The sequence below is a fragment of the Chrysemys picta genome, chromosome 8 (assembly GCF_011386835.1).
Source record: "Chrysemys picta bellii isolate R12L10 chromosome 8, ASM1138683v2, whole genome shotgun sequence".
Taxonomy (NCBI): Eukaryota; Metazoa; Chordata; order Testudines; family Emydidae; genus Chrysemys; species Chrysemys picta.
Genome location: NC_088798.1, coordinates 72,517,180 through 72,544,833, shown reverse-complemented (window position 1 = coordinate 72,544,833; position 27,654 = coordinate 72,517,180). Strand labels below are relative to the sequence as shown.

The 27,654-nt window shown below is 43.8% G+C and overlaps 2 protein-coding genes across 18 annotated transcripts in view; one reads left to right on the top strand and one right to left on the bottom strand.

Moving 5' to 3' along the window:
- The window catches only part of LOC101938858 (protocadherin gamma-C5-like), a 415,891-nt gene that overhangs the window by 169,142 nt on the left and 219,095 nt on the right, over positions 1-27,654 (top strand). Inside the window, exon 1 of one of the 16 annotated variants that reach the window (XM_065555783.1) lies at positions 5,127-7,813. The exons of 14 other annotated variants lie outside the window; for them this stretch is intronic. In XM_065555783.1, the coding sequence (XP_065411855.1) occupies positions 5,387-7,813 (2,427 nt within the window). In that variant the 5' untranslated portion in view covers positions 5,127-5,386. Of the gene's footprint in view, positions 1-5,126; positions 7,814-9,514; positions 12,307-27,654 lie in introns of those variants that run through there. One more of the 16 variants, XM_065555788.1, reaches the window with a different exon arrangement.
- LOC135973255 (myb/SANT-like DNA-binding domain-containing protein 2) lies at positions 415-2,692 on the bottom strand. 2 transcript variants are annotated; one of them, XM_065555821.1, is made up of 3 exons: positions 1,979-2,692; positions 1,694-1,771; positions 850-984 (listed from the first exon to the last, which is right to left on the bottom strand). In XM_065555821.1, exons 1-2 carry the CDS (start codon positions 2,553-2,555, stop codon positions 1,737-1,739), a joined length of 612 nt encoding a protein of 203 aa, XP_065411893.1. In that variant the 5' UTR covers positions 2,556-2,692; the 3' UTR covers positions 850-984; positions 1,694-1,736. The 2 variants fall into 2 exon arrangements, with proteins under 2 accessions (XP_065411891.1, XP_065411893.1); XM_065555819.1 differs by lacking the exon at positions 1,694-1,771 and having other exon boundaries at positions 415-984.

The window sequence follows — 27,654 nt, the reverse complement described above, 5'->3', positions numbered from 1 at the left end:
TCTAAACTCAAGGATTGACAGGCTCCGCTGCGGTGGGATGCTTGTTTCAACGGAGCCTGTCACCCCTCCTGATCGGGACTGTGTGTATGGGAGGTCTATTTGACTTTGTGGCAGGGGGAGGACGGTTACAGATCCCATGCTGTGTGGCTCTGTGATCCTGTCTAAGGACCGGCGCTTAAGATCTGTAACTGCCCTCCCCCGCCACAAAGTCACAGAGCAACCCACCCCCCCCAACATTACATCAAAACAACCTCCCAGACTAACCGGGGCAACTAGTCACTGCATCACTGCACTGTGTATGTGCCCTGCTGCTGTGCCTGCCCCCGACTATGTACCCTGCCAAAGGAGACTGTCCTGTCCAATTTCCAACCCCCTTTCCCCTCCTCCTCCAAAAGAACATGATTGAAACAGTAGTTAACAGAAACGATTTTTTTATTATCAACTACACATGGCATTGGGAGGTGAAACTTGGACGTGGGCTTGTGTCAGGCGGGAAGGAAAGAACTTTTCAAATTTTGGGAAATGAGAGCCTTCTGCTACTAGAGCTCTCTGCAGGGGTGGAGTGAGAGTTAGCAGGGACTCTGCCGCCTCTCCTTCTTTGCACTTTGGGTGAGGTGGGTATGGGACTTGGTGGCGGGGGAGGGCGGTTAGAGATGGACTGCAGCGGGGCTCTGTCCTCCTGCCTCCGTTCCTGCAGAACATCCACAAGGCGCCGGAGCGTGTCCGTTTGCTCCCTCAGTAGTCCAAGCAGCGTTTGAGTCGCCTGCTGGTCTTCCTGCCGCCACCTCTCCTCCCGATCCATGTTGGCTTGGTGCATTCGGGTCAAGTTCTCCCGCCACTGGGTCTGCTGTGCTGCCTGGGCTTGGGAAGAGGCCATAAGCTCAGAGAACATGTCCTCCCGTGTCCTCTTCTTCCTACGCCTAATCCGCGCTAGCCTCTGGGAGTGTGATTCCAGGCTAGGTTGTGAGACAGTCGCAGACGGGGCTGTGGAAATGGGAAAAAGGGAGTGAATTCCTCTGAAAGATAAATGTAGTTGTGAACAAAGAACATAGTCTTTCTCTGTGAACAAGACCATGCACAGCACCTTTCACATGCGCACTCAGCACAAGGTCGAATTCTCGGCCTTCGCATTCTGTGCCTGGGGTCTTGAACAGCACATTTGAGAAGCGAGGCAGCACAACGGAATTTCTGTTGCAGGCAGACATGGTAAGCCGTACACTTGTGGCAGTTTAAAACTTTTATATTACCACTGGCCTCATTTCACATTTAAATCAATGTCAGTCCCTGCTGCCAGCAATCCGGCAAGCGGGAACTCTGCCCCTGTCCCACCCCCTCGCGGCTGTCCCCGGGAATGATCCCTTTCGGCTGCCCCTCTCCCGCCTCCACCGCGTGGCTGCAAACCAGCGGTGACAGTTCTGTAAAGGAACGGGAAAGCAGTCCCAACACTAACATTCCCCTACCTAATTAAAAGCAGGTCACCATGGCCGACATCACCCTGATGAGGATCTCCGAGAGCGACAAAGAGAGAATGCTCCGGGAAAGCCTCCAAAGACCAGGGCCGTATGCCGCCCTGCTGTGCAGAGCAATGATCCCCGAGTACCTGATAATCTCGTGGCGCGGCAACGTGTCGTACTTCGGAGGACCCAATAAGGCCGCTCTCCCCAAGAACCTCATGCAACGGCTTTCAAGTTACCTCCAGGAGAGCTTCATCGAGATGTCCCAGGAGGATTACTGCTCTATCCCCGCACATATAGACCGCATTTTACTGTAGCTGCAGTAGCAGGGAATACACAGTAGAGCGGCTTGTGCAGGACAATCACTGAAAACCGGACATTGCTAGATTTCTTTTCAAAACTTGCACTGCCCCTTACTAAACCGTTAAGCGCCTAGGGCACACTAATCATGAACAACCCATTCTTTTAATTGTTAATATTCCTGTTTTGTTAAAAATAAATGTTTAGATGTTTACAACACTTACTGGCTGATCCTTCACCAGATTCTGTGTCCGGGGTAATGGCTGGGGACGCTTCGTAGGGGATCTCTGTAAGGGTGATGAAGAGATCCTGGCTGTCGGGGAAATCAGCGTTGTGAGAGCTGCCAACTGCCTCGCCCTCCTCATCTCCTTCCTCATCTTCCCCGTCCCCTAACATGTCTGAGGAACCGGCCGTGGACAGTATCCCATCCTCAGAGTCCACGGTCACTGGTGGGGTAGTGGTGGCGGCAGCACCGAGGATGGAATGCAGTGCCTCGTAGAAACGGGATGTCTGGGGATGGGATCCGGAGCGTCCGTTTGCCTCTTTGGTCTTCTGGTAGCCTTGTCTCAGCTCCTTGATTTTCACGCGGCACTGCGTTGCATCCCGGCTGTATCCTCTCTCTGCCATGTCTTTAGAGATCTTCTCGTAGATCTTTGCATTCCTTCTTTTGGATCGCAGCTCGGAAAGCACGGACTCATCGCCCCACACAGCGATGAGATCCAAGACTTCACGATCAGTCCATGCTGGGGCTCTCTTTCTATTCCCAGACTGCACGGCCATCACTGCTGGAGAGCTCTGCATCGTTGCCAGTGCTGCTGTGCTCGCCACGATGTCCAGACAGGAAATGAGATTCAAACTGGCCAGACAGGAAAAGGAATTCAAATTCAAATTTTCCCGGGGCTTTTCCTGTGTGGCTGGTCAGAGCATCCGAGCTCGCACTGCTGTCCAGAGCGTCAACAGAGTGGTGCACTGTGGGATAGCTCCCGGAGCTATTAGCGTCGATTTCCATCCACACCTAGCCTAATTCGACATGGCCATGTCGAATTTAGCGCTACTCCCCTCGTCGGGGAGGAGTACAGAAGTCGAATTAAAGAGACCTCTATGTCGAACTAAATAGCATCGCAGTGTGGACGGGTGCAGGGTTAATTCGATTTAACGGCGCTAACTTCGACATAAACGCCTAGTGTAGACCAGGCCTTAGAGATTAAAGGGGGACGTGAAATGGGGTGGTGATTGGAGAGGCAAGTAGGGACAAGGATGGAGTGGTTTGTTTGTTTATTTAATGGTAGAGAGTAAAACATGCTTGTGTGAGGGGAAAGAGCCAGAGGAGAGGGAGGGAGAGGATGAGAGTGGACACAAGGGCTATCAGGAGATGGGGTCACTGGGACATATGGAGGGGTTACTGTGGAACTCTTTGCCAGAGGATTGTGTGAAGACCAGGACTATAACAGGTTTAAAAAAAAGAACTAGATAAATTCATAGAGGATAGGTCCATCAATGGCTATAAGCCAGGATGGTGTCCCTAGCCTGTTTGCCAGAAGATGGGAATGAATGACAGGGAATGGATCACTTGATCATACCTGTTCTGTTCATTCCCTCTGGGGCACCTGGCATTGGCCACTGTTGGAAGACAGGATACTGGTCTAGATGGACCTTTGGTCTGACCCATTATGGCCGTTCTTATGTTCCTATGTTAGAGGAGGAGAAACTATGAGAAACTTTTGTGTATTTGACAGGGGAAGAGAGAGTTGTACCGTCAGGGTGTATAAACATTTGAATGAGCTCTCGGTGTGATGTTGCTGCAAAAGGGATAGCAGCATCACTGGATGTATAATATGGGGAATATGGAACAGGCGTGGGTATTGGCACTGGAACAATTTGTATATAGCCATTGAACCAAACTGTAAACACTGTATATGATGAAAACCACTTCAAGACAGGAAGTGTAGCAGCACCCTCAGCACAGCTATTTTCAGCACCTATGGGGATATGGAATAGGAGTAGAGAGATGGTATTATCTCAGCATACTATACTGGTGAGATTGTTCCTGGAATAGTGTGTCCATTTGTGGTGTCCACACTTTGAAAGAGATGTTCAAAATGGAAAGGGTTCAGAGAAGAGCTACAAAAATGATTAGAAGACGGGACAACATACCTTATAGTGAGAGACTTAGTGAGCTCAATTTATCCAGTTTATTAAAGAGCAGATTAACATGCAACTTGATCATGGAATATAAGTAGCTACACTGGGAAAACATACCTGATTTAAGAGAACTTTAATATAGCAGACAGATATGAGGAGGCAATAACTGGATCCTAAAGTTAGAAAAACTCAAATTGGAAATTAGGCAACTTTTTGACAGTGATAGTAATTAACTACTAGAAAAGCTTTGATAAGAGAAGTAGCTAATTCATCGTCACTTGGAGTCTTTAAAAAACGTTTGGCTGTCTTTCTAAAAAATATGATTGAACCACCACTTGTAATGCTCTAATAATGCCACTTACACATTAGGGGGAAATCGTTTCCCCACTGCAGGCATTATTGGGTGAAATTATCTGTCCTGTGTGGTGTGGTAGGTCGGACTAAATGCTATTAGAAGTTCTTGACGGCCTTAAAAATTGTAAATCTGTGACTGATTGGTCATATACATTAAACATAACTTACAGTTGCTTATTTAATTTCAGTTCCAACACATTCAATTGTTGACATTTTGCATTTTGTACATAAAAAATAATGTTCTTTGGGTCAAAATCTGCTCTTATTTATACAGATACGAATTTAGAGTAATAATACTTATAATTTAAATAGCACTTTTTATTCAGACATTTCAAATAGTTTGCAAAGGTAACATTGCCAATATTATCTACCACTTTCCAAAATGAAAAACTGAAACACAGAGGGCTTAAGTGACTGGACAAAGACTGGAGCAAATCAACGGCGAGGTGGAATATAATCGCTGTTTAATGATTCTCGCTACCGTGTTTTACTGGATCAAGCTGTGTCCAGATTTACATTGCAGTAACGAGATCAGAATCTGGCTCCCTCTATACAGCTACTATAGGTCACAAAATCTAGGAATTCATGGAAACTTTTTCTTCCTGACGAGAGACTATCTAATCCTACACAATGTCGTTTAAAAATGAGTCAAACAGTTGTGGAACCTGAACATACAAAACTTCACAGAAAACAAAAGAAAACGAAATTAAAATTGATGCCAAGCCGTTTCTACATTTTCATATAGATTATGCAGTTTATATTTGTCAATGAGTTACGAATCTACTTCCTCTTTCACGAGATCAATTTAGCTGTAGTTCTGCGGCCGAGACTGCAAGTGCCGCTGTTGGCCAACGCGGTGCAGGAGCAGCTGCTGGAGATCCATAGGAGTCTCCTGCAGTGCGATTGCTCAGTAACACAGCACAGATCCGAGAGAAAACAAAGCAGGGGAAAGCTCTCACACACTTGCTGAGAAAAGAAATCGTCTCCGGGATTTGTGGTGTGTTACTTGGCAGAGAAGTTCATTTTGTTTACCTTAAAGTGACTAGTCTGGAAAACCTTTCGATGTAACGGGAATTTAAGACAAAGAATCTATTCAGACCAGACAGGCCAGGAGAGCGTATCGGAGAGTGACTGAGATGGAAATCAGGCACAGAGATCTGAGCCGGGCAGTCACACGGCAGGTACTGTTGTTTCCCTTTGTATTCTCTTTGTTCTGCCGGGCGGTCTCGGAGCAGATTCGTTATTCGATTCCGGAGGAAATGGCCAAAGGTTCCCTTGTGGGGAATCTCGCCAAAGATTTGGGGTTGGATGTCAGAGAATTGCAGCAGCGGAAGCTCCGTGTCAGTTCGGAAAAGCAATATTTCAGTGTGAATGAGGGAAATGGCAACCTGTATGTGAATGGCAGGATAGACCGGGAGGAAATATGCGGGGAGACACCCCTTTGTGTCCTGACATTCGAAACGGTGGTTGAAAATCCTTTAAATATTTATCATGTGAACATCGAAATACGGGACATTAATGATAACGCCCCGCGGTTCAAAAGAAACAGCGTTGATTTAGAAATCAGTGAATCGACACTATCAGGCGCGCGATTCCCAGTAGAATCTGCACAAGATCCAGACGTTGGAATCAACTCGCTGCAGAGTTACCAGCTCAGTAAAAACCCCCATTTTATCCTATCCGTGAAGGAGACCCCAGATGGCATTAAGCATGCGGAAATAATTTTAGAAAAACCTTTAGATCGGGAGCAACAAAGTTCTCATCACTTGATTCTGACGGCTGTGGATGGGGGAGATCCATTTAGATCGGGGACAGTTACCATTAACTTTAAAATTTCTGACGCCAATGACAATCCTCCAATATTCACTGAAGAGATCTACAAGGTCAGACTGAGGGAAAATCTACCAAAAGGCTCCTTTGTTCTTCAGGTGAAAGCCATGGATAAGGATGAAGGGTTGAATGCAAAGATCACCTACACCTTCAGCGACATACAAGACACAGGGCGCCAATTATTCAGCCTAGACCCAGAGAAAGGAGACATTACAAGTACAGAACTTCTGGATTTTGAAAAGAAAAATAAATACATGTTGGGGATAGAAGCCAGAGATGGCGGTGATCTGATAGGTCACTGCAAAGTAGAGATCGAAATTATTGACGAGAACGACAACGCCCCAGAAGTGACTGTAACATCCATGTCCAGTCCTATCTCCGAAGACTCAGTGCCCAGAACCGTGATAGCTTTGATCAAAGTCTATGACCGAGATGCCGGTGAAAATGGAGACGTCACCTGTCATCTTCAGCACAACTTGCCTTTTAAAATAGTGTCGTCCTCTAATAATTATCACAAAATTCTCACAGACAGCACCCTGGACAGGGAGAGAACCCCGGAGTACAATATCACAATCATAGCCACAGACAAAGGCTCTCCCCCCCTCTCCACCCAGAAAACCATCCTGTTGCAGATCTCGGATATCAATGACAACGCCCCTGTCTTTCAAAAACCTTCCTACACCGCCTATGTGCCAGAGAACAATCCCTCGGGGGCCTCTGTTTTCAGTGTAAAAGCCTCAGACCGGGATCTGGACCGGAACGCCCGACTCACTTACTCCATCCTGAGCAGCAACCTCCAGGAGCTGCCTCTCTCCTCCTACATCTCCATTAACTCCCAGACCGGAGCTATCTATGCGCAGCGCTCCTTCGACTACGAACAATTCCGGGAGTTTGAAGTGCAAGTGAAGGCCCAAGACGGCGGGTCCCCGCCACTCAGCAGCAATGTCACCGTCAGGGTGTTTATTCTGGATCAGAATGATAACGCCCCTCGCATCCTGTACCCTTCCCTCGGAGCCGATGGCTCCGCCTCGTTCGAGATGGTCCCTCGCTCGGCCGAGGCAGGTTATCTGGTGACTAAGGTGGTGGCGGTGGATGGTGACTCAGGACACAATGCCTGGCTCTCCTACCATCTGCTCCGGGCCACGGAACCGGCGCTCTTCAGCATGGGGCTGCACAGCGGGGAGATCCGGACAGCCCGCGCCTTTGCGGACAGAGATGCTGTGAAGCACAGGCTGGTCACCCGGGTGAAGGATAACGGGCAGCCGCCTCTCTCCGCCACAGTGACTCTCAACCTGGTGTTTGCCGAGAACTTCCAAGAGGCTCTTCCGGAAATGAGTGACCAATCGGGTGACTCGGAACCTCAGTCTGATTTACAGTTTTACTTGGTGTTGGCTTTAGCCTTGATCTCATTTTTGTTCCTCCTGACAGTTGCACTGGCCATTGTGATGAAATGTGGAAGGTCGATGTATCCCCCAGTTTTGCGATGTTTCCGTTCTGATTATTCCAAGTCGGGTCCCGGATTGCCCCCCAGCTACTGCGATGGGACTTTACCGTATAGCTATAATCAACGTTCAGCCGCAGACTCTGGCATAATGGCGTTTAGCATCCTAAAATCAAATGGTCAGAATTTCATAGAAGAGAACATTCTTTGCAGAGACAACTCTGGAATGCTACCTATGAGCAGTAAATCTGCGCCTGGAGAACCAAAGTCTGAGGCCGACACACTGCATGAGGTGAGATTCTGTCGTGATGCGCTAGTGTATCTGCGGTTTGAAACAGTTTAAATTCTAGTCAAAATTAGAGCTCTTGGACCTTTTTAGTAATACACTATTTGCTATAAGTGTTGCTTGACTAATTATCTTATGAGTACATTTTTATTTTATTTTCTGTAATGCAGCTTGCTTTCCGTAAAGAACTTTTTTTTTAAGTGGTGTCATGTTCTGGTGCCAAGTTCATTGATGAGACAAGTTGAAAAGCAATAGTTTTCTGATAAGTGTGGAATATGTCATGATGCACAAATACCAAAAGAGATATAGACTATCAATAAGTAGTTTCAATGTATTATAATAATTGTCATGTTAAGACATTACTTTATTTCCACATTATTATATCTTTCTCTTCCTTTGACATGGAATGGGTATTAATACAAATATAAACATAAAGATATTTTTAATGTGCCTCATCCATAGCATGGGAGAATAAAGTGGCACAGAAAAAAATAGTTACATAAATAGAAAATTTCCTGATAATATGATTAAATTATTCCCTAAACATTAAAAATGATTCTAGGGTAACATTTTAATTTCTAGGCTGATACACAGTTTGCTCTCCCTCTCATCCCTGTCTTTCTTTTGCCCTTCTTCCTTCTGTTCATCAGTCTCTGAGGATTGAAGCATATCTAACACAAAGCAACTAGGGATAAATGCTTGGTCACCCCAAAGGAATAAGACACAATTTTTGCATATAGATGTAAGAGATGTAAACAGAACCTATGAGATATTATTTTATAGTCCTTTAGGAGATATTTTCTGTATCTCCTTTTCCATGCAATAACATGATTTCACAGGTATTTCATTTTCACACATCATTAAAAACTATTCGATTTATAAGAAAATTGAAATGCTACGTTACAATAACTAAATATCCCCACCTGTATAAATAAGGTACTTTTGGTCTTGTCTCAGGAGGGAGCACCAGTGCCCCATGATCTGCATTGGCTGTCTTTTGATTTCTAAGTGAAGTTTAAGGTGCTCAAAATGTGATATACTGGCCTAATTGGAATAGGCGGAAACACCGGAACTGGAGCCACAACGGGGTAAATTAGAGAAGGGGGAAGGTGATGGCAGGGTATTTTACTGTGAGTGTCCTTAACTTTGGAAACTAATATCAATCTCCAACTCTGATGATCTTTAGGGCATGCTGCAAAAAACATCTGTTTTCAGGAGCTCTTAGGAAAGAACCTTGTTGTTGTTGACGAATGTGGAGCGTTATCGATATTTTAATTTCCCGAGAGTACGAGTCTTCCTCTTGGGGATAGGAGACAGGCTGCTGGATTTGCTTTTATTTATACTGAATTTTACATGTGCAAAATTCCTTAGAACGATGCATAGACATTTTTGTTCTCGTGAAAAAATAAAATACAGATTAAAAGTGAAAGAGAATGAAAGAATGTACTCTACGCATTCGTATGTGCAGTAATGTCTAAGAAAACAACAAAAATAGGAATGATTCGTCCTATTCGAGTATGATTTATATTCAAGGTCGATTTCTCCCAGTATGAAACATAGTCGTGAATTATCCCCAATTTGAAGGGGAGAGAGAGAACGGAATAGTTTTGTTCGTTTGACACATTTTTATAAAATTATTGCATCAAGATGAGGAGTCTAGCTAACAGTAAGTACGCCATCACAGCAATATTTGTTTAATTTGTAGATTTATTACGTAGTTTTAAGACTGGATAAAGCTCATGGTGCCGAAAAAAACCCAGAACATATTGAAAGCCAATTTTAAAAGTATTTATTGGAGCTGTTGCAGTTATCGGTTGAGACTCTGGGTGCCGCTGTTCACCAGAGAGGCAGAGAAATGCAATCAGAGATTCAGGCAGCCCAGCCGTCTGTTTCACAGCACAAAACACAGAGAGCTCAAACAGTCTGTAGCTCAGCCTTCATACAAACGGTTGCATGAATGATATCCGCAGTATAATTATTATATAAATTAGTATCTCAGGAAAGAAAACAATAAATATTACACTAAACTACAGCGTCCCGAGATTAGGATCCTGCACCTCTACTTCAAAGATCTGGAAATGGCGGATAAAGCAAGGCTCCGCGGCTGCAAAGGACTAGCCCTCTTCTGCTTTACATTGGTTTCCGCTTGGGAGACAGTTTCTGGGGAAATTCGCTATTCGATTCATGAGGAAATGCAGAAAGGCTCTTTCGTGGGGAATATCTTAAAAGATCTGGGACTGGATCTAAAGGAACTCTCAGACCGCGGAGTCCGCATTGTTTCCACAGGTAGGACTCCGTATTTTGCTCTGAATCTTAAGAGCGGTCATTTAATCACCACAGAAAGAATTGACAGAGAGCAAATCTGTGGCCAGCTAGAGACGTGTCTGTTACATCTTGAGGTTCTTGTTGAGGATAAAGTGAAGCTTTTCATAGTTGACGTTGAAATCACAGATATTAATGACAATGCGCCCCGCTTCCAGGAAGATGAATTGGAATTTAGAATCAGTGAGTTAGCCGCGGTGGGAACCCGATATTCTCTAGAGGAGGCGCAGGATGCAGATGTGGGAGCCAGTTCTGTGCAGGGCTATTATCTCAGCAGTAACAAACACTTCTCTCTGGATGTGCAAACGGGAGCTGACGGGGACAAATATGTCGAACTGGTGCTGGAAAAGTCTCTAGACCGGGAAGAACAAGCTGTTCACGATCTAATCCTCACAGCCACTGACGGGGGAGATCCAGTCAGGTCCGGCACTGCGCAGATCCGCGTTATCGTCCTTGACGCAAATGACAATGCACCAGTTTTCAGTCAGGCTGTCTATAAAGTGAGTGTTTTGGAAAATGTGCCCATCGGGTCTCTGCTGCTGACAGTAAACGCCACAGATCCGGACGAAGCGATAAATTCGGAGATCACATATTCACTCAGGAAGATGAAAGACAAAGCGTCCCAGATATTCCAGGTGGATTCTAAAACGGGAGAAATATCAATTGTGGGAAACCTGGACTATGAGGAAGCCGCATCATATGAAATGGAGGTTCAAGCAAAGGACGTTGGAGACCTCTCGGCCAGGTCTAAAGTCCTGGTTACTGTGATTGATGTTAATGATAATGCTCCCAGAATAACAATCACTTCTCTCTTCAACTCAGTCAGCGAAGACAGCCCTCCAGAGACTCTGATTGCTCTATTAAACATCAGAGATAAAGATTCTGGAGATAATGGAGAGGTCACATGCTCCATACCCGGCAACCTGCCATTCCGGTTACAGAAATCATTTGACAATTATTACAGCTTGGTGACTGACAGACCCCTGGACCGGGAGCGGGTCTCGGATTACAATGTGGCGATCACAGCCACAGACCGAGGAACTCCAAATCTGGCTTCCAAAATAACAATTTTAGTGCAACTTTCAGACATAAACGACAACGCTCCCATCTTCAACCAGACATCCTACACTTTGTACATCACAGAGAACAATCCCAGTGGAGCTTCCCTTTGTTCCCTGAAAGCGAATGACCCCGACTGGGGGGAGAACGCCCGAGTCACTTACTCCATTACTGGAACTCAGATCCAGGAAGCTCCGCTCTCTTCCTCCATCTCCATTAACTCTGAGACTGGGGCTCTCTACGCTCTGCGCTCCTTCGATTACGAACAGTTCCGGGAGATTCGGTTCCAAGTGCAGGCTCAGGATGGGGGTTCCCCACCTCTCAGCAGTAATGTCTCCGTCACTCTCTTTATACTGGATCAGAATGACAACAGCCCGCACATCTTACACCCCTCCTTTCCCACCGATGGCTCCACGGGAGTGGAGTTGGCCCCTCGCTCCTCCGAGCCGGGTTACCTGGTCACTAAGGTGGTGGCAGTGGATGCAGACTCTGGGCAGAACGCCTGGCTCTCCTACCAGCTGCTGAAGGCTACAGAGCCGGGGCTCTTCTCTGTGGGACTCCACAGCGGCGAGATCAGGACAGCGCGCTACTTTCTCGACAAAGATGCGCTCAAGCAAAGTCTGGTGGTTTTAGTGAAGGACAACGGGCAGCCCCCTCTCTCTGCTACGGCCACTGTCACGGTGGTGATGGCTGACAGCATCCCCGAAATCCTCTCCGATTTAAGCAGCCTCTCAGCTCCTACAGACCCCCAGTCCAGCCTCACCTTGTATTTGGTGATCGCTGTGGCTTCCGTTTCCTGCTTGTTCTTTACCTTTATCATAGTGTTACTGACCCTGAGGCTCCGCCGGTGGAGAAACTCGCCGCTGTTTGACTCCTCGAGTGTGACTTTCAGTGGAGTTCCGGCCTCGCAGTTTGTGGGGCTCGATGGAGTCAGAGCTTTTCTTCACTCCTACTCACATGAGGTTTCTCTAACCACGGACTCCAGAAAGAGCCAATTTACCCTACCAAAACGGAACTATTCAAGTACCCTAACATGTCAGTCAATTGATAAAAAAAAGGAATCCGTCCTCATGTCGGAGGATTTGAGTTTGAGCAATGGGGATCAGCCACTTTTTCAGGTGAGTCTGCCACTTTACATAGTGTGGTTTGGACTTTGTATGCCCTGTATTGCTTTTCCATCTGAGGAATAGAGACGAAGGTGAGAGTGTTTGTCCTTGGCTAATATATAAACGTATATATTTGTACAGTTCTCTGCATCCTTCATGTGGAAATGTAATATATATCATTTCACATTTTATCAATGCAAAGCATTTACTCAGCTGTAGTTTTAAAGTGGGCACTTCATTTTTGCACCCAAATGCACCTTTACATGACTTGGAAAGTTACAAATATATTGAAATGTGTACATTAATAAATTGGTAACATGGTGGAAGGCATTGTTTAGCCCAAAGAATACCTCTTAATTTGTAATCATTGTTACTTATATCCCTCATTTAATAGACAAGTCTATTGAAATATACCAAATATATAGTGGTTTATTTTGACTAGTTTTAATTATCTGAAAGATAAAATAGGTTGTAGAATGTGTCACTGAAGTGAAGAGTTATTTTTTATGAAATAGTGGGAACTAATTTATATTAAAAGTTGAATATAGCTTTATTTTTACACCATATTATTGAACCCCACTTACACTTCCCTCAAAAGAAAACCTGTTTCCCTGAAATACCATGAAACATGTCACCCCATAGTAAAGCATGTCTGTGTAGTGTGGCAAAAATAAGAAAATTAATTTTAATGTTATCTTGTTTTTACAATATTGTGACACAGAGGCCTATTGGTGGTTCACAGTTCTGTGTCAGCAACTCTGGCATACTCACTACACCTAGCACACTGTTGTTATGATATATACCCAAAAGGTGGTGTGTTATATATGATTGGAAAACTAATAACTCAGTTATCAATATTCTTGTGTGATGTATGTACAAAGAGTTATGGGTATATGCTAGTGCTATGTTCTTAAAATGTGGGCAATGTAGGAGGTAGCGGGACTCCCTAAACCCTCCCACCCAGGTCCCACTGTCCTTCATTCACCTTCTCTACACCCCCAGTGACTGCAATCAGGGGAGTTTTCTGGGGAAATTGCCTCTTGGCAGAGGCTTGGTTCTTCTTTCTCCCTGTCCCTTGTTAGAGGGGAGGGTCTGGCTGGAACAAAAGTCAGCGTCTCAGAAAGCCCCCTGGATAGGGCTTTACAGGCTCAGTCTCTGAAAGTCTATTGCTCCTTTGTGGTGTTTACCTACTACCCCTCTTCCTGGGGTGTGTTACTTGGCTGTTAGCAGGGGTGGCTGTGGAAGCAGTGTGGTCCACATGGCTTTCTTGTCCTCACCTGGCCTGCTTCTGTTACTCACAGTCTCTGCATGGAGCAGCTTTCTTCCTGGTCACCACCCCTTCCTATGGTAGGCTTCCCCTTATAAGACCCTCCTCCTTGAGGAGGAACAAGCTGTGCAGGTGTACCTTGTTAGTACAGCACAGGCCCAGAGGAGCTCCTTAGCCTCCTCCCAGCCAGTGAGAAGGCATGTCCCTTCACAGGCAACAAATGTATAAGACCAGTCTGCCCTAGACAATGGGATGTGTATTTGCTTGGCTGACTAGGTCCTCGTGCAGAGACAATAAAGGCGCATTTACATAGAAGATAAACAAAGCCATCAAGCTAATAAGGAGTGGAAGAAGAAACTCAACTATCACCAGCAGGGGAGGAACCAGCATAGTCTTCACCAGACTGCATGGAGTCTCTTCCCAGAAGGAGAAAATGGTTTTCTGGACTATAAAGACAGGGGTCTTAACCTCAGATGACAAAAAATTGAATCATCTGATAGTATACAATATTACTGTATTATAAAAGTGTATCCGATAAGGTGTTTTATGGAAGCTAATGACACACAGGTGATTAATATCATTGTAAAATGCAGGTATTAATACTATATGAGGAATTATGAATATTCACTGATATTATGCTTTAAATTGTGTGTCCAACAAAAGGAGAAACAGGTTTTCTCCCAGACAGGCGGGAAGGCAGCTGTCTACCTGTCTCCAGTGAAATTAAGCAAGGTGTGACCAAAAACAATTAAATTCCCATTTATATATGAATCCTCAGTGGCACGGGAAGTCCACAGGAAGGGAAGAACATCATGAGGTCATCCAGAGTCTGGGAACAAAACTGACATGCACAAGGGGCCAGACCTCTTGCAAGCTGAGAACAGTGGGTCCTTCAGTCAAGGGGGTTGAAGTCTCTGGGAACTGAATGTATGTAAAACTTGCTTAGGCAAAGACCTTTCACCTAAGAAAACAAAGAAAACCAACACCTTGTACTTCTGTGGAAAGACCCGACTGCGAGAAAGTCAGCCATGGCTAGAAAGAAGAAAGATTGATAGAAAATCTACCTTGAACCAAGGCAGTAGCTTGTTAAGTTAAGTCTTAGCCACTAGAAAGCATATTACTCTTATTTGAAGTGATTGTTAACTCCAGTTAAAGTAATAAGTTGAGCTTTTGTCTCTTTAGATGAGGAAAAACCTTATTAATTCTCTGAGTGTTCCAGGAAAGGGCTGGACACTTCTGGGCAGATGGTTTGGGGGAAATTCAGGACAGGGTGTGTGTTGGGGTCACCCTGCAGGTATAACGGAGGCTGCTGGAGACCTCAGTGGGGATGTTGTGTTGTGAGTAGACCTCTATGTTCAGAAGTGCTGAAGCAGGGCTGCATGGCATACAGACACTCAGGGAACTGCATGCTCATCTGCTGACTGTTGATGACCCAACTGTGAACCACAGTAGCAAAGTATTTAAGGCACCCAGAGTTATAGGGCAGGTGGTAACGCAACCTCTCACTGGTCTGGACTGCACCCAGACACCTGACAAATATAACAGTAGTTCACTTGTGAAAATGTTTCTAACTTGTTTGAATCATAAGATCTTCAGAATGATTATGCCCAGAAACTCCTGATTTGCTTTGTTTTGTTTCCGTTGTTGAGTAGAAGTGTCTTTTGATATTTTCAGGGACATAGTAGAAAACTTACAAAGATATACAATAAAAACTTGAAACAGCTTGTTCTATATCACACAATCTAGGAAGGAAGGAAGTTCATTGGGATTAATTAAAGCAGAGTTATAGAAAGAAGCCAAAGAACTGCTGTGGGAGGGATTCAGATGGAAATAGGAAGAGGAAGTGTTTGACTAACTATGTCACTATATCAGGAAATTTAGAGAAACTTAGAACTGAAAAATTATGTCCTACTTAAAAGAGAATTTTTAAGTGAATAAATGTTTGTGTTTTGTATTGGCTAGAGCAAAGTTCAGTTATCTGTTGCTAGCTATGGGTGGAAGGTGGGTTGAGGGGAGAATGGAGAAGTTTAGATCAAGATAAAAAAAATTGGTCTAACACCATGCACTTTATGCTGGGTGGATTCTTGAAGGAGATATGAAGGACAGACAATGGGTTGGGAGGGACTTGGACTGGGGTTAGGAGTCTGGGTATCAAGGAGCTGTATTATTGGTCTTGGAAAGTGAGAGTCTTGGATAGGAAGAAAGAGGAGGTGCATGAATGAGGCAGGATATTGACAGAAAATGGAAGGAGAATGAAGTAATTATAGGGTGCTAGGCATAAGGAAGAGAAGAGCAGAGTATTCAGGGAGCAATGTAGGCTGGGTCAGCATACTGGGATGCATAGAGAGGGACAGGGATTTCTAGGTGCCCCACATCTGGGCCTTGACAGACTGAAATTGTTGCATGTTGCATCATGACTTCAGGCCAAATTCTCCTCTGATTTATACTCTGTCTCTGTGCCTCCCTAAGGATTTTATCATGGCTGCATATGGTTTAATATTAGCAGAATTTTGCTATTTTTATAAGTGGAAAAGTTCAGACACTTCTGTTTATTGTTTCACTTGCCTGCTTTGATATCACTGACTAATGTGTTATGGGAGGAAACACTCTCTCTGTGGTAAAGATAGTACAATGAATGTATTTAATATTTTTTTAAGTATAACATGTAGGTATAAGTGTTCGGTTTGCATGGGCTAAAGTCTTTTGAAGACATTATTTTATTAGGAATATGCTCTTAGTTCTTGGGATGTTCTTTATTTCCAAAACCTGGTATTTGTCCTAAAAAAGATAAACACCAGCCTATATTAACAGTCCTATCAGAAGCCTAATGTGAGTTTTATATGTAAACTTTTCAGAATGAAAGAGCACATCCTTCATTTTGTAACATTTTTCTGTCTTTTGTAAGAAGACTGTAATTCTTAGAACCAAAAAAAAGAATAAAAGAAGACTGTTTTAACATAGTTTAATAAGATATTTTAAAAACACAAAAGGGAATGGCCCATGTAATTGTAGTCTAGTTAGACTGAAGTTATTTTGGAGAAAAATAATGAAATTGTAGATGCAGGGATCTATAAGTAAGAAATTAGAGGACAGAAATATAAGTATTGCCAATCAATATCATCTCCCGAGAAATATGTCTTTTCAGACAAACTTTATGCCATCCCTTGGCTAGATTATATGTATGATTAACACAGGTAATTGTGTTGATGTAATATATTTAGATTTTTGTCAGATGTTTGATCTAAAACTGCAGCACCAACTGATTAAAATTTTAGCACTATCCAAATTAGATATTATTGTGCTTGGAGTCACCAGATGGCACATGGTTATTAATTTTTGTAAAGCAGGCTCTCTTCTGGGAGGGAACTGCAAACAACAAGAAAGTTTCCTGTTCACCTTAATGTCTCAGACTAGAGTCAATTACTGGTGCAAAGTTGCTTCTTGGAAACCGGATATTAGTGTTTCAACTGAGATTTCTGAAAAAGAGGTTTGCTTGAGTTTGTTCAAGTACGGTCTCCACCAACAGAAAACCATCCTGCAAGACACCAAAATCTGTTACCAGTTGGCAAATGGATGACAATATGATCCATAATAAATGGCTTAAAGTTCTATTGAGTGATAGATCTCAAAATTTAAATGTAAAGGAGAAATTACCAATTATGGCACTGTTTCTGGTAGGGTGCAGCAAGGATTACTTCACAGTCTAATGCTTTTCAAAAATTACCAGTGACCTTGAAGAAAGTACACGTTTGCTGATGAACTGTGCAGATAACTCAAAGATTGGTAGAATGGTAAATAATGACGAAGCCAGACCATTGATACAGAGGCATGTAGACTGTAAGATAGATGTTATTGAATAGAATGTATTTTAATACAGTCAAATACAAAATCAGCTTTCTAGGAACAAAGAATATAGGCCATTCTGACAGGATAGTGAATAGTACCCTGGAAAACAGTGACTCTGAAAAGTACTTATGGCTCATTGTAGATAATTAACTGAACAACAGCTCCCAGTATGAACCTATAACAAAAGGGCTCATGCAATTGTAACATTACCTGCAGTGACACAAGAGCATGAGTATCAACCTCAGGGCAGACTGTTTGAAAGCAGGACCCAAATCCCAAATTAATTGTGAGGTCTGTACTTAGACTTCACCAACAATTGTCAAGTGGAAATTCCTCGGGCATTATAACAGGCCTTAATATGGTGTCTCAGACAGTCCTCTTGGATACTCCAATCAATCTTGCTACCCAAGGAAGTATCCCTTTCTGATAGCTGGGCCCTTACACCAAGAATCACAGCAATATTCAGGTTACTCCCTGTTCCAAAGAACCAATCTCTTACCCTGGTCTAATTGTACCTTAGATCAGTGGTTTTCAACCTTTTTCTTTCTGAGACACCCTCCCCGCAACATGCTATAAAAACTTCACAGCCCACCCGTGCCACAACTGTTTTTCTGCATATAAAAGCCAGAGACAGTGTTAGGAGGTAGTAAGCAAGGCAATTGCTTGGGGCCCCACTGTCATTGTGCCTCCGTGAGTCACAACTGAGAATACCAAATTCAGGACAAACTGCTGAGAAATTGAGCAGACACACCCCAAAACTGGTGGTTTTCCTCCCATAAGATATACCAAACCAGCAACAAAAGTAAACTTCTGTTTCACCACACTGGCTAACAGGAAGTCAGAAAAGCAGTCTTCTTAGGCATTCCAGTCCTGAATTCAACACCCAGACACTAAACTTAAAGATGAGTGGTTATTTCAAACCAATTTCATCAAACAAAAGGTTCTTCTGATCCCAATGGACCAGCCACATACCCAGGTCAATATATATATCAGATCTTACCCAATAATCATGCTGTTGCCAATCCTTTAGCATCTAATATCTAAAGGTTTATTTATAGAAAGAAAGAAAGAAAGAAAGAAAGAAAGAAAGAAAGAAAGAAAGAAAGAAAGAAAGAAAGAAAGAAAGGAAGAAAGAAAGAAAGAAAGGAAGAAAGAAAGAAAGAAAGAAAGGTGAGAGCTAAAATTGGTTAAGGAATTAAATGCATACAATAATTGCAAAGTTCTTGGATCAGGCTTGTAGAAGGGATGAAATAAACTGCTGGCTCTGGTTGCTTTCAAATCATTGGAAGGTCCTCAGTCCTTTGGTTAGAATGTCCCCATTAGTATAAGTTCATAGTCAGGCTTGACAAAGCCCTGGATGGGATGATTTAGTTGGGGATTGGTCCTGCTTTGAGCAGGGGATTGGACTAGATGACCTCCTGAGGTCCCTTCCAACCCTGATTCTATGATTCTGTGATAGTCTGACGAAGTGGGCAATACTGCGTCTGACGAAGTAGGTATTCACCCACGAAAGCTTATGCTCCAATACATCTGTTAGCCTTAAAGATGCCATAGGACTTTCTGTTGCTTTTTATGATAGTCCAGAGGCTTGAGCAGGAAAGAGGCAAAATGGAGATGTTTCCAGCACCTTCTATAGCTTCTGCCAATTGAAGGGAATCCCATTGTTCTGACTGTGGAAAATTACAGGTAAGAAGATGGTGTTTGGAGTCATATGGGCAGGTCACATGTCCATGCATGGTTTCGCTTAGTCATAGCAGAAGCCATTATCTATACTAGTAGATGGAAAGTTCACAGGAAAGTCCATTAAGTGTAGATAGGCATCTCCCATGGTTCATTGTGAGTTAAGTGTTCCTTGATGAGCCATTTAACTTGAATAGCCCCTTCAAGATATGCAGGTTAAATACTTTGTGGGAGAAAACATATTTGAAATACAGGTATAGAGCCAATGCTCATAAATTCAAATACAAAAATTATACATACATACAAATAGCATAATCATATTCAGCAAATCATAACCTTTCCATAGACACCTCACTTGACATACTTTGTACAAGATTTGTGGCAATTATATAACAGCGGTAGCAACAATGATCTACATGGTCATATTTTAATTAGATAATGTCACACCCACACCAGAGGGGGCCCCACAAAGTTAAGTTCCTCAGGCTTTGGCTTCAGCCCCGGGTTGCGGGGCCACGGGCTTCAGCCCTGCAACGTGGGGTTTTGGCTTTCTGCTCTGGGCCCCAGTGAGTCTAATGCTGGCTCTGCTTGATGGCCCCCTAAAACTTGCTCATGACCCCCCAGGGGGCCCCAGACTCATAGGCGCTAACTTTGTTTTTTGCTGCTGGGTGCTTTTGAAGAGGTATGTGTGTTTTGGGGGGGCACTCTGCCAGTTTTGGGGGGGAGGCTATTTCCAGCATATTTATACACTTCTTTCATATTCTAGTTACTGAATGTGTCTATCATTGGATCTTTACTGTTTTAATAATTATTACATTGTTATGAATTACATAATTACATTACCATGAATTACAGTATATTAAAATCATTGCAATCACCTACAAGCTGTCTTCACTAATGTCCCATTTTAAAGACATTATGTCTCACTGTAGCTTTCTGGATGGGCTGTCAGTAATCTTATTCACATCTAGTTCCCTGGTATTGTCTTGATGCTCATTAAGGACAGCTACATTATTCAGTTGCATCTGTCCCATTGATGACTGGAGATAATTTTTAAGTCTTCTGAAGCTGGAGAATGAATTCAGGATGATACAGGCACAGTGAGAAGGATTTTTATAAATGTTCAGTTCTCTGGAAACATAGTGCTTCCAGAGTACTGCAAATGACTCCAAGATCTCTTTCTTGATGGGTAACAGCTAATTTAGGCCTCATCATTGTGTATGTATGGTTGGGAATATATTTTGCCATGTGCATTACTTTGCATTTACCATTGAATTTCATCTGCCATTTTGTTGCCCAGTCACACAGTTTTGTGAGATTCCTTTGTAATTCTTTGCAGTCTGTTTTGGATTTAACTATATTGAGTACTTTTGTATCATATGCAAACTTGCCACATCACTGTTTACCCCTTTTTGCAGCTCATTTATGAATATGTTGAACAGCACTGGTCCCAGTACAAGCCCCTGGGGACACCACTATTTACTTGTCTCCATTCTGAAAATGGACCATTTATTCCTACCCTTTGTTTCCTATCTTTTAACTGGAGTGCCTGGGAATGCATTCAGGATCATCTAACAATCCTTAATTTAATTTAATGACAAGCCTTTTGTTATCTTACTCACCCTGATTCTGTCTATAAATAATCTTCCTGCCCCAAAGGCAGAAGTTGTTAGCAGCACAGAACTCATCACATTCCACACTCAAGCTCTGGCTCCTGAGCACCGACTGTTTTTTTTTCTGTGGGTGCTTGAGCCCTGGAGCACCCCTGGATCGCTGCCTATGCCCAGAGCCCTGGTTGATAACTGCTGCCTTACATTTCACACCAAAGACAACACTTGTAGCTAAGCCTATAATAAATTATATAAAGATTTATTACATAGGAAAAGGAAACAAAGGAGTTATTTACAAGATTAAAGCAGATAAATTAATTACAGTCCTACATTTCAAAAGTTAATAGACAGTTCTATAATAATCAAATCCTATGTGTCATTTAGGGCTAGCTGAAGCTAAGAACTGGGGATCTCTTGCTTATATCTAGAAAAGCCTTGCACACCAGAGGCCAAGCAGCACAGAGATAATCATTTCCTTTTGTTTGGGGTTTTTATTCCCCTCCTGGAAGGTATGCTGAGCTGCAAACTCAACTCATGGGAGGAGTCCACTTGTATGACTCATATTCACAGGAAGGAGGACAGAGCAACAAATGTTTTTTGTCCTCTTGTTGATGGTACATAGTGAAATTCCAGTTGCAATGTCCACAATAGTCTGTCTGTTATTGATGAACCTTTCTTTTTGAGAAGGGCTTAAGAATTTCAGTTGAAGGTCAGCCCTTCACACTAAATGATCTCTCTCTCGTCTGGTGATTTACACAGTCTCAGAGGCTCACAATACAGCTGCTCAGATATTACCTTAATAAATTATAGACTCATAGAAGTATAGGACTGGAAGTAACCTCAAGAGGTCTTGAACTCAAGTCCCTTGAACTCAAGGCAGGATTAAGTATTATCTAGACTATCCCTTAATGGTGTTTGTCTAACCTATTCTTAAAAATTTCCAGTGACAGAGATTTCACAATCTCCCTATGCAATTTATTCTAGTGCTTATCTACCCTGACAGTTAGGAAGTTTTTCCTAATGACCAACCTAAGTCCTAGATTTGGAAAGGTTTGGACCCAACCCAAAAGCAGGAGCTATTGGTCCTCTTGAAATACCTCAGGCAGGTTTAGCAGCCCAGACTATGGCACAACATTCCTTCTTGATGACATCATAGTTCTGTTATATGTGGGTCAGTTTTTTACTTAAAAAGGCAATGGGGTCGCTGTTGTCCTCAACCCAGCCTGCATTAGCAATGCACGTAACCCAATATCAGAAGCATCAGTGCACAGCACAAGGTTTGCTAAAATCAGGGATAACTTAAACTGGCAAAGCCTCTTTTATGCCCTTGAAGCCCTTCTCACAGGCCTCAGTCCATATCACCCAGTATAATTTTCCCTTTTTTATAAGGTCTGGTTACGAGGCCACAATGTTGCTAAACCCCTTTAGAAACCTCTGGTAATAACTCGCCAGAACAATAAACCTGTTTTTTTGTTCATGGGCTAGGCTTGGGTCTTGGACCTACTTCCTGGTTCACAGGGCAGGCCAATTCCCAATGGCTTTTACTTTTAGAGGAGCAGGACGAACAAACCCTCTGCCCATCCTATATCCTAAATTAGGTAGGTCTGCTGCCCCCATCTTGCATTTGGACACCTTGACAGTGAGCTTGGCTTCTCTAAGCCTCTCCAATGCAATTCCCACATGGTTCAGGTAGTCTTTCTAGGTGTCACTTAAAATAGCCAAGTCACCTACATAGGCCTGGGCCATGGTCTGTAAACCCTGCAGGATCTCATTGACAAGCCTCTGAAAGGAAACCCCTGAATTAATTAATCTGAAAGGTATAACCTCTTACACTGATATAGGCCAGACTTCTCTATGAAAACTGACTTTTCCTGGGCATCAGAATTTGGAATTTCTGAATACCCTTGAGTTAAATCCAGAGTACCCCTTCATAGATCCAGTAGGTCCTCTATCTCGGGTATGGGGTAAGGATCAGGTTGGGTGATGGCATTTACCCTTCTAAAATCCACTCAAACTTTCATCATTTTATTCCTCTTGGATACCATTACAATAGGAGACACCCAGGGGATTTTTGATTTAGTAGTCACTCCCATGTCTAGAATGCTTTCCACCTCCTCCTGAATTTGTCTTTGTATTTCTACTTTAGCATGGTATGCTCTGAAAGGGGCCTGGAGTGGCCCTATAGTTTCTATGGAATGCACAGTGCTGTTAGTTAAACCTGGAAGGTTTGAAAATATCTGCCTGAGGTATTTCAAGAGGACCAATATCTCCTGCTTTTGGGTTGGGTCCAAACCTTTCCAAATCTGAATGCTCTCCAGAGCAGTCTGTTCCTTACTCTAGCTGACCAAATAATTTAACGGAGCAGTAAATGGTCCCTCATCAGCCCAACAAATCATATTTACTGCCATCTCACTTTTGTGTTAAGTTTTCAATCTACAGGTCTGTCTCATCTTACGCTGGGGTTACGTTCCGCAATCAGTGCCTAAAGCGAAAATCGCGTATAGTCAAAATTACATTGAGTGTAATGGCGGGCAGAATCGCCCACACTACAGAAACAGTATTTAAATTGTTATTTTTCTCTTTTTGGGGTTTTTGTTTTTGTTTTTGCCGACCACGTAAGGCTGAAATCGCACATGTTAAATGCGCCTAAGATGCGACAGACCTGTATTGACATGTACCGTTTTACACAGCTCCCCTGCCTTGCAGTTTCATTGCATCATAAATCATCTCATTCACTATCTCTATCATATTGAAAGGTCCCTCACAACAATCTTGTATCCTTTTTTTTTCCTTACAGGAATCAACACTAACACAAAGTCACCTATATAAAAAGACCTTTCTCAAGCATGTCTGTCATACCATGCTTTCTGAGACACCTGATTCATTTCAAGGTTTTGATGCAATAAGTCCTTCACAGACCTTAAGTTCTCTTTAAAATGAGTGACATACTCTGCTATAGGTTGTCTTGACTCTTCTGTACTACCCTCCCCAACACCTTGAATTAAATCTAACGGTCGCCTCATCTATATTCCATAAACGAGATCAAAGGGGGCAAACCCTGTAGACTGTTGGGGTACACACCTGTACATTAATATCAAATAAGAGAGCAACACATCCTAGTCATTCTCTCACAAGTCAGCACACATCCTCAGTGTAGACTTCAGAGTTCCATTGAATCTTTCTACTGGACCATTAGTTTCTGGATGATATTTGCACCATGGTCTGATAAGATTTCCCCACTCAGCTAAAAATGGTAATTAGGGCAATAGCCATAGTTTCAGCTTCTATATATCTCCATGTCTGGGTAGGGGTCCCATAATATCTACAGACATTCTGCCAAACATCTTCTTAATGATGGGCAACAGCATCCCTTTAACCTCTTATGCTTTTGACATAAGACACAACCCTTACAGTAATTTTGAACTATCTCAAACATGTGAGATCAATAGAAATTCTGTTTGAGCCTCCCACACATTCTCTCCACTCCTAAGTGTACAGCAAAGGGACAATAATGAGCTACGTGCAGCAGTTCTGTCCTGTACTTATCAGGCATGATTACATGCCTGTAAATATCACCAGGGCATCTCTTTTTTCCTGTAGGAGCATCCCTGTACAACAAACTTCCTTCTAAGAAAAAGTTACCCTTTCCTTCTCCAGCAGGTGTATTATTCTGAGCCACATTTCTCTCCTTGTGCAGAGAAGGATTTGCCTGTTGAGCCTCAATAATTTGCATTTGCATCTCACTTAAGTTAAAATGAGACTCTGGCAAAGCAGTGGAATCCCCAAACCCTCCTCAGGTTACTCTGAGCTGTCCCTCTCAAACTGACAAAGGACTGAGTGCATTTCTCCCTGCTCTCACGGCCCTCCTTGCTGTCCATAAACAAGCCAGGAGACGCAGACCCAAGCTCTTTGTGGCTAAGAGTTATATTAACCTGCTTAGACATGAATAAAATATCATTATCTATTAAAACGTCAGTGGGAAGTAGACTCCTAATGCCCACCACAATGTCTCTGTTAAAATCCTTGCACTTGAGGTAGACCTTAGCCAAAGGCAGAGTTATAGGGAATTCAGCCTAAGCTGATATATTTAGGCTTTTACCAGGAAGTCTGTCTTTCTCCCTTACCAAACTTTGCTTGACCAAAGTATTTTGGGATGCTGTGTCCCTCCAGTCCTTACAATCTATGCCATTTAACTTAGCATTTTTAATAAATTCCTCACTACCCAACCAAGATTCAGTCCTAATATAGTTCATTAGGGTTTCCTCCTGCTCCACTGCTGCCTCTGGAGCAATGGTAGTGTCATTCACTACGCCAGGTGAGGGTGTGAGTTATGAGGTTACCTTAAGTTTTGGGCAATTTGGTTTCATATAGCCAGGAGCCCCACAGTGATGTTAGATTACTTGCCTTCCCTCTAGGTAGGGGGATTTAAACCCTTTGCTCCCTTGGAGCTTTTTAAATCAAAGTTGGGGTTAGGTTTATTTCCAGTATCCTCTTCTCTCTTAACCTGGGTAACATGGGGGTTTCCCTTCCCCTTGGATTTGCACCCTGCCCCTCCATGGGCCCTTGATTCAACATGTTCATCAGCAATTTCTGCGGTCTCTAAAACTGTGGATTTTTTTTGTCACAGATGGTTTCCTTTACCTCATCCTTAGCTACTCATAACAATTGCTCCTGGACCATCAGATCAAACAGTTTTCCATCATCACCTTCAGCCCCTGCCCCCATTACCCATTTTTTTCATAAAATTACACATTTTATGTACACATTCAACATGAATGACATTGTGAAACATTCTGAGGTTTCTATATTTCAATTGATAGGACTGAGGGGTAATCTTAAATCTTTTCAATACCTTTTGTTTAAATTTCTTGTACACCTCAGTATCACCTCCTCCATATCATTAAAACTTGTCTCACTTTCCCAGTTAATCTGGTTAAGAGGATAGGCATCTGTTTATCCTCTGGAATATTGTGCATCCTGCCTAATCTCTCGAAGGTGGACAGGAAAGCTTCTATACAGTCAGTCCTTATAAACTGGGCAAACTTTCTCCCACTCACTTGTGTTGTGGGTGGGTATACTCACTGGATGGGGTAGCCCATTTTTAGGGTTACCATATTCAAACATTTAAAAAAGAGGACACTCCACGGGGCCCCGCCCCCGCCCCGCCCCCGCCCCTTCCCAAACCCCGGCCCCACCCCAACCCCACCCCTTCTCCGCCCCCATTCCAACCCCCTCCCCAAAGTCCCTGCCCCAACTCTGCCCCCTCCTCTGAGCACCCCGCATTCCCCCTCCTCCCTCCCACTCTGATCTTGGTTGGGGGTTGCTAAGTGCTTCCCTGCTCCCCACTCACCCCACAGCCCCTATGCCCTTGCCTGCCCTGCACCTCCTCACCCTGCAGCCTCTGCACTCCCTCGCCCCTGCAACCTCTGTGCCCCCTGCTCCCCACTCACCCTGCAGCCTCTGCACCCCCCGCCCCTGCAGCCTCTGTGCCCCCTGCTCCCCACTCGCCCTGCAGCCTCTGCACCCCCCCACCCCTGCAGCCTCTGTGCCCCCTGCTCCCCACTCGCCCTGCAGCCTCTGCACCCCCCACCCCTGCAGCCTCTGTGCCCCCTGCTCCCCACTCGCCCTGCAGCCTCTGCACCCCCCCTGCCCTTGCAGCCTCTGTGCCCCCTGCTCCCCACTCACCCTGCAGCCTCTGCGCCCCCTGCCCCTGCATCCTCTACACACACACACACACCCCGCCGCCTGCCCTGCTCCCCCCGCTCACCCGGCAGAGGGAGAAATGCAGGCTCCACATGGAATCAAACACAGGCGCGCTGCTCTGTGGGGGAGGAGGGAGCGGGGGATGGGGAGGGACTCTGGCTGCTAGAGGCCCTAGTGGCTGCAAACGGCTTTCAATCAGGCCAGGCGTCCAATCAGCCGTGCCGCACTCCGCATGAGGGGAAGGGGGAAATCCTGGACATTTCTACTTGATTAGAAATCCCCCCTGGACGGCCATTTAACACTGAAAAAGCCGGACATGTCCGGGGAAACCCAGACGGATGTTAACCCTACCATTTTGCTGCTCCAGTATTTTGAGTAGCATTGCTTGAGTTTTTATCAGCTTCCCGTGTACCCTCTATTACCGTGCCTCCGTGGGTCACAACTGAGAATATCAAATTCAGGACAAACTGCTGAGAAATAGGGCAGACACACCCCAAAACTGGAGGTTATTTTCCCATAAGATATACCAAACCAGCAACAAAAATACATTTCTGTTTCACTGCACTGGCTAACAAGAAGTCAGAAAAGCAGTTTCCTTAGGCATTCCAGTCCTTGTATCACCACCAGAAACACTAGACTTAAAGCTTAGTGGTTCTTTAAAACTAATTTCATCAAATAAAAGGTTCTTCTGATCCCAAAGGACCAGCCACACACCTAGGTCAATATATAACTTAGATCTTACCCAATCATGATGTTGCCAATCCTTTAGTATCTAAAATCTAAAGGTTTATTTATAAAAAGAAAGAAAGCTGAGAGTTAAAATTGGTTAAGGAATCAAATACATACAATAATTGCACAGTTCTTGGTTCAGGCTTGTAGCAGTGATGGAATAAACTGCTGGCTTAAGACAAGTCTCTGGTTGCTTTCAAATAATTGGAAGGTCCTCAGTACTTTTGTTAGAATGCTCCCATTAGTATAAGTTCATAGTCCAGAGGTTTGAGCAGGAAAGAGACAAAATGGAGGGGTTTCCAGGACCTTTTATAGTTTCTGCCATGTAGAGGGAAATCCATTGTTTCAGCACAGCTAGTAGAAAATTACAGGTAGCAAGATGGTGTTTGAAGTCACATGGGCAAGTCACATGTCCATGCACGATTTTGCTTAATCACAGTAGAGGTCATTACCTAAACTCTAGTTGTTCACATGAAAGTCCATCAGGTGTGGATGGGCATCTTCCATAGTCCACTGTGAGTTAAG

Bases quoted from the DNA above. Each gene is read 5' to 3' on its own strand.
- LOC135973255 (XM_065555819.1), bottom strand. From the start codon at position 2,555: ATGCAGAGCTCTCCAGCAGTGATGGCCGTGCAGTCTGGGAATAGAAAG. The intron at 985-1,978 runs GTAAGTGTTGTA...CCATTTCCACAG, and splicing joins ATCTGGTGAAGGATCAGCCA to CCCCGTCTGCGACTGTCTCA.